The 7250-nt window shown below is 31.1% G+C and overlaps 1 protein-coding gene across 2 annotated transcripts; it reads right to left on the bottom strand.

Annotated features, from left to right (window-relative positions):
• Window positions 1-4224: 4224 nt before the first annotated feature.
• LOC129893485 (uncharacterized) lies at window positions 4225-5918 on the bottom strand. 2 transcript variants are annotated; one of them, XR_008767472.1, is made up of 2 exons: window positions 5665-5918; window positions 4225-5000 (listed from the first exon to the last, which is right to left on the bottom strand). XR_008767472.1 is itself a non-coding variant. In XM_055969021.1 (2 exons), the coding sequence occupies exons 1-2, from the start codon at window positions 5120-5122 to the stop codon at window positions 4620-4622; spliced, it is 432 nt and encodes a 143-aa protein (XP_055824996.1). In that variant the 5' UTR covers window positions 5123-5658; the 3' UTR covers window positions 4225-4619. The 2 variants fall into 2 exon arrangements, 1 of the variants encoding a protein (XP_055824996.1); XM_055969021.1 differs by lacking the exon at window positions 5665-5918 and adding an exon at window positions 5072-5658.
• Window positions 5919-7250: the final 1332 nt, after the last annotated feature.

Below are 7250 nucleotides of genomic sequence, written 5' to 3'. Positions count from 1 at the left end.
AATGTATATAAGAAAAAATAGTTTTTATGCAATATTAAAAGATTTGCTCTTTAAAAAAAGAACTCTTTTACTATATGAAAAAAAATACTTTTGAATATTATTTTCGAAAGATATCTCTGAATACCTATACAAACGCTTGGTAAAATATTAGTAAAGAAAAAACAATTATCAAAATAATTTAAAAATATATGTGTCTGTATATATACTATAAAAAATAAAATTCTATTATATAGTGGGCTCAGATGTGTAACTGTAATAAGTGTTACATCCCTATTTTTTTTTGCAAATAAGGAGCAACGTCGTGATGACTTAATTCAATTCTTTAAAAAATATTTCAAAAGAAAATAGTTTAATTTAAGGAGTCACCATAATTTTAGCATAATTAGAAACTAATTAATTATTTAAAAAAATATCTACGAAACCAATAGATTCTAAGTAAGGGGTCAAGTGATTCCGAAGGGAAGGTATTAGCCCGTTCAGAATCCACAAATGTGAGTCCGTGATGAACTCATTTTTTAAATTAAGGATATAAAAATATTACACAAATATAATTACAAAAAAGAGTAAACTAAATGAAATATATAAGGAACGGCCTAATATTTGTCTAACGTCAATAATACACACAATAATAAATTAAAAATATTGTTCGAACTTAATTCGAATAGCTTCCTCGGAAAAGAATTCTGAGTACCTGGAAAAACACTTAATAAAAGAGTTAGTAAGGGATAAATAATAATAATAACAACTAAAATCAAATTCGTCTTATAAATATGGGAGGCCTTGAAAATCGACGATAATTTCTTCATCGGTCATATCAAATTGTAATATATTTAATAATATAAAAAAATGATAAAATAACAGTATAAAGCCGTGAATAGTGGCAAAAACACAATATAACGATATCAACAAAAGAAAATAAAATAGTGTAAAAAATAAAATAGTGTTTACAGGTGTTTTCCACCAAATCTGTACTTTTCATTATCAAAACATTTAGTAAAAAAACACGCATAAATACCCATTACATGATGAAATAAAGAATAATAGTACAACAACCACTATAATCATGACAAAGTAAAAGTAAAGCATATTTTTATGAAATAACAATAATATATAAAAAAGGAATAAATAGTGGACATAGTTGAGTTACGGTCAGGATCTTACCGGATTTGTCATTGTGATAGCGACTTATTGTTTACCGGAGATTGAGCCACCCCGAAGGTTATTGATTTAATATTATTAGACTTTATATTTTAACTTGCAAAATATAAAGTCTAACGTAAACTTAAACTAAAATTTTTGTCTTTTAAATTAGAAAAACCTCAAAAACCGACGATTTTTTTTTTCATTGGCCATATTCAACTTGTACTATTTGAAGTAAGATTTCATATTACCATTTAAGGCTATCAAAACAGTAAATCCGGCCAACCAAGTACCTCAAGTTGTACCTAAATTTTGAAAATTCAAACGGCAAAACTAGACTTTATGTCCTTCATGAAAGTTGTAGATATATGTCTTAATCTTGCAAATAAATAAGAATCACCGTAAAATATATTTTGTACAAAAAGATATGATCAAAACACTAACAATTATACATGTGGGAGTTTTAATTAAAAAATGAGGACAAAACTTGTCTTATGTTTCGTCCTATTTTTTTACTCAAAAACATCAGATCTAGGCTCCAACATAAACATAAGAGTTGTAGATACGTGTTTTATCTTTGCAAAACATATTTATTTACTAAAAACAAAGCTCTATACAATGAAATATGCCAAAATTACTAACAGCTACACAGTTTCAAAATCGAATTCAGTTTACTTACCACAAGAGAGGGGTTGCTTTGTTCTAGCTGAAATGGCCAGCTTCCTAGACACTGTGAGGGAGAAAAATAGAAGAGAAGGAAGAGGGTAGTGTGTTTGTGAGGGAGAAAAAGAGAAGAGAATGACGAGGATCAGGATTAAGGGGTTTGTTTAATATAGTATATTGTTGTTCTGGGGAATGGGGCGGTGGAGTATATTATGGGTATATAGGAAATTGTAATGGGCATGAGAATAGAATATTAGGCATTGTTTTGCTGGTATGACAAAAAAAGGAAATTGTTTATGTATTGTTGTGGTTTCAATTGTAAGAATATGTTGATGGAAAAAAGTAGGTGGGCCGCGTGTTATTGTGATTGGCAGGAGTATATGTTCATTTGCTGGAATTGGGATTTTGGTGTCGGTATATGTTGGTATTATAATGTGGAAGATTTGTTAGGAATTGGATAGTGGAAATTGAGGTGGTGTGATGGGGACATGTGTAAAAGGAGTGGAATGGGTGGTGGTTTGTAGTGTTAAAGTGTAGGAAATCATAGAATTGGGTTGAAAATTGGCTAGAATTGCAATTTAAACATGATCATATTATTTCGATTATAGTCAATTGACTTATGAATTTAACCAAAATAAATTAAGAAATTTAGTCAAATTGAAATTAATTAGGGAAATCGGCTAAAATTAAAATAGGATGAATTAATATCAATTAATTAATAATTTTCTTAATTTTGACATAGTAAGATAATTAACTTAATTTTAAAGTAGTTAATAAAAAAAAATATAAATCTATTAATTAAGTCGAACTATTTAACAAAATATTTACTTAAAAACAAAATCTTTTTTTGACAATTTTTGAATAACCATAAAAGTAATTATATAAAAATGTACATATCGTTCAATTTTTTTTTTATAAAAATGCTAAAAATTATTTTAAAATTGAAGAAACTCGATTATTAATTTACGTTGTAAATGATCAAAATTGGGTGTCAACATGGATAAGAATCCTATTATTTACGAAACTAAGAATGCTTAGCCATAAATTATTAAAAGAAAAAAATAAGAATAAATTCATGAAAATTCTAAAATAAGGATAATTATTAATTTTTAAAAAAAACTTAAAAAATGTGTAAAAAATTATATTTTGATCAAAAAGTCTGAAGACGTTAATTTTTAGCACAGAGAGCCAAAATTGGGTGTCAACAAATTGGATGTTATGAAGGTTAAAAGAAATAGATTGAAAAGGATTGTCGATGAAATGGAAGAGGCCGAAAGGGACAATCTGGAGAAAAAATTGAAGAACTGAATTTTGCTAATCTCCCAGAGGCTGCCAAAATTTGTATTTTAGAGGAGAATATTGAAGAAATGAAATTTATTTCAGCTCAAGAGACTGGAGAAGTTATGATTCTGGAGAAGAAAATCAAAAATTTAAAAACTATCATTTTCATTTCATGTGCTTTTGTTCATTGTGTTTGTTGTAGGGATCATGAAGTGAGTGTATGTTCTTCATTAAGTGAACGTTTAGGACTCAATGTATGAATTGAATGTTTGTTCATGTTATAGTACTTATGAAGTTATGTTGAAATGAGTATTTTATTTGGTTATAATGAAATTTAGTACTTATGAAGTTATGTTGAAATGAGTATTTTATTTTGTTTAACTACATGGGCATGCACTTTTTTCCACAGACTGGCATCTAAGAGGCTTACACAGAATCTCAATTTGCTTTGACCCGTGAAGAGCATTCTTTAAAATTGTTCAATTGGCTATAGGGTAGATGCAAGTTTGGAATTACCTGCAAGTTAATGTGAAACCAATTTCTCTTCTTGAATGTGCAAAGGAATCATCATAGCCACTGTTTTCCCCCAAACTGCTTTTTCATAGATACAGATGGAACAAGGGAATGACACACTTCTTAAGCACTCCCGTATAGCCGTAGATTTTGAAGTTGAAACTTAAAGTTTGAGTTTTTGAAATTGTGTTTGTACATATATTTATTTTACTTGGAAAAAATTGAGGTTGTGACTAAAAGTCTCAAAATCCAAAAATTAGTTTTGAGCCAAATTTTGGAAACATGAAAATATTCTGATTAATTTCACAATCAAACAAATATTTGACGATAAATTTATGGCCAAATGCTAGCTAAAATGTGTTTACTATTTGATTTCAAAAAGACAATGTATGTTGATTTTGGACCTTCTTCAAAATAACTCACATTTCACCATTGAAGCTAAAAAATGAAACCATAAGATACAATGAATCCTATCATAAATGAACTTGCAATCATAAGTGCAAAATAAATACCAACTCCAACAATATATCGGCCTACTAATAAAACCCCATAACTTGGACCGTATCCCATTAGAACAGATTCATATAAGAAAATTAAGGAAGCTATAACTATAGCGTAACGTCGGCCAATATAATCAGAGGTTCTTCCAACAGTTAGTGCGAACCAATTAAATCACATAAATTTAGTAACCCTGCTAGAATTTCTCAAAAATAAAAATTTGGACAAAACTCAAACATTAATGCTTCACCAAACTTCATAACTTAATACCAACTTCAAACCAAAAACAAACATAAGCATTCATTCTTTTGCATCTACCAAATTAACCCAAAATAAAACACAAACATTCGTTGTTTTGCATCTACGAACTTCAAGAAAAAATAGGTAAAGGCTGTCAATTTCTTTGCATCATTCAGAACATACTAAATCTGAGATCTCCCATTAGCTTTTCTTGTCTTCAACTTGCCCACCTTCTTCTCTTTTTCTCTTTTCAACTGGTTCGTAGTGAAAGATTCTTTTCTTTTTCAAGTGAGCTTAGTGGGTGAGTAAGGCAAATCTGTAGGCTCACTAATTCCAGCATGATCACCTTTAAAAGATATCACTCTATTTCTAGAGGCTCTTTTTTGATTCATCCTCATCTTCAATTTTGTGAGATGTTCAGATATGACTTGAGGCCTTATATCTGGATCACTTTCAGGCTCTCTAGTAGGACTAAATGGTTCATACTGTTGTTGTGATAATGTAGGTGTAGGCATAAAATGGTATTCTTCCTCTTGTGTTGGTCTAGGGGCTGAACTGTTAACATCATAAAGATGTTCGTGAACTTCTTCTTCAACTTCTTCTTCATCTTCTTCAGTTCTGACCCTTATTTTCTTCAATGTAGCCCTTTGTTGTTCTTCACCAAGCTGAAAAGAAAATGTTTATGTGTTAAGAACTTAGGGGTACAGTGAGATATATAAGTAAGAAAGGTTCTTACCTTGCATGTCCTTTCATTGTGAGTTGATAAACCACACTTACTACATGTCATTTTAGTTAATTTTCTTGAGTGAGCCCACTCTCCTGTTCTTTTAGTTGATGCATCCTTTTCTCTAGTTCTTTTGATCTCTTTAGTCTTCCAACAGTTTTCACAAGATCAGGTGGGTCCATTGCATGTTCTGGCAGTACATTCCAGAATTTCACCTCTTACAGGCATCAACTTGGCCCTATATGTCGTCAAGTAAGCTTCCTTACTGTACCACCAATTAATTTCAGTCATTGGTTCTATCTTCTGGTACAACATAGCCTTGATGGCATGGGGGCAAGGAATGCCAGTCAACTGCCATGACCTACATGTGCATTTTTTCTCAACCAAGTTCACTATATGCCTATCTTCACCCTTAGACACTTCATACCCAAGATCACCATTAAAATCAACATTACATAACTGGGCTATTTTCATATAGGCAGTGAACAATTTCATGCACCTAGGACTATAATTAGTAGTCCATTTGCTTGCATTCCTTTCCGTCACTCTTAACCTATTCATTATTTTAATTCTTATATCTTTAAGCATTTTTAAGATTGGCTTACCTCTTGCTTTACGGATCCAAGAGTTGAAGGATTTTGTGAAATTATTATCCACCATTTGATTTTTGCATATAGTATCCATATATGCCTTGCACCATCTTTGGGGTGGATATTTTACCAAATCTTTTGCAACACTTGTTGACAATGCACCAAGTGCACTTAACTAGTCCTTAAAACCTTCCTCATAAGTACTCCAAGTAGCCCACCAAAGTAGTTTCTTCATCTTCCCTGACCTAAATCTTTTCATCCAGTTGGCTTCAATATACCTAACACAGTACCTATAACCAATTAAAGTGAACAGTTAGTTAACTAACTCAAAGAGGAAAAAAATAATCAAAGCATCTTAAAGAACCTATGATGAGACAAAGGAAGGACATTATTCACTGCTTCTAATAGTCCCTGTACATGTCAAATACGTAAATACATAATTATAAATTGTTATAAAAAGAGGACAAATTTATTCAAATAAATATAAGAAATTAGTTACCTTCTTCATATCAGACATAAAGTAACACTTTCACCTTCTTTTAGATTCAATGAATTGTTCAGAAGTTGTAGAAACTATGTCCATGTCCTAGTTGTATTTTTATCCACTACAGCCCATGCCAATGGGTAGACACAATTCTCACAATCTTGTGCCATAGCCACCAATAGTTGTCTCTTGCATTGACCCTTCAAGAAGGTCTCATCTAGTCTAATAAAGGGTCTCAAACCTTCCTTCCATCCTAACTTCAGTGCATTGAAGCAAATGTACATTCTGAGAAACTTTCTTTTACCTTGTTCCAACCCATCCTTTGATAAATTGATCACAACATCACTACCAGGATTGCTCAACCTAATCTTATTTGCATAAGCCACTATTTTGTTGTAATCATCTAAGAAACTGCCCTGTATTTTTTTGTAGGGCCATCTTCTTGGTCCTTTTCAACTTTATGAGATTAGCATTCAAGTTGGATTGATCCTTCAAGTCTTGTCTCATATATTTAAGCTTGTACTAAGGATTATTTTGCACCTTTACTCTTGAAAAATTGTGCTAAAATAGTTGTGCAAGCTCTAGAATTTTTAAATGCATTCTCACAATTGTGGTATGTCTTCAATGTTTTAACCTTAAAACCTGGACCCTTACCATCTTGTGAAATAAGAAGGGCAAATGGACAACCAATTATGCATTTATACCTTAATCTTGTTATGTTACTTTTTTCCATTATTATAGGTTTAGCATTTGCAAGGGCATACAAATTCACAATTTTTCTTGCCTCATTCAAGTCCTTGAAGGTTATAGAGAGATAAAGTTCTTTGTAATGACTGAGCTTCTCATTTACTTTTCTAGTCTTTTGCATCTTAATTAGCTCTAACTCTTCAAAGTTATATTCATCATCATTTGACTTACCAATATCACTAAAACAACTTTTTGATTCAGCATCAGTTCCATATTCACATTCAACCAAATGTATTTCACTATGGTGAATAATATTTGGGGCTGAAACAGTTTGTTCAAAATCATCAACAGCAAAGAAATGAATCACCTTAAATTGTTCATTCAATAAGCTTTGGAGTATCCTAACACCTTCAGTCCCTTCAATCAAGTA

The sequence above is a fragment of the Solanum dulcamara genome, chromosome 6 (genome assembly GCF_947179165.1).
Source record: "Solanum dulcamara chromosome 6, daSolDulc1.2, whole genome shotgun sequence".
Lineage (NCBI taxonomy): Eukaryota > Viridiplantae > Streptophyta > Magnoliopsida > Solanales > Solanaceae > Solanum > Solanum dulcamara.
This window is presented reverse-complemented; position numbering and strand designations above follow the sequence as displayed.

Excerpts from the sequence above, each read along its gene's own strand:
- LOC129893485 (XM_055969021.1), bottom strand. The coding sequence starts at position 5,122 with ATGACATGTAGTAAGTGTGGTTTATCAACTCACAATGAAAGGACATGC. Across the intron at positions 5,001-5,071 it reads ACAATGAAAGGACATGCAAG|CTTGGTGAAGAACAACAAAG; the intron begins GTAAGAACCTTT and ends TTTTCTTTTCAG.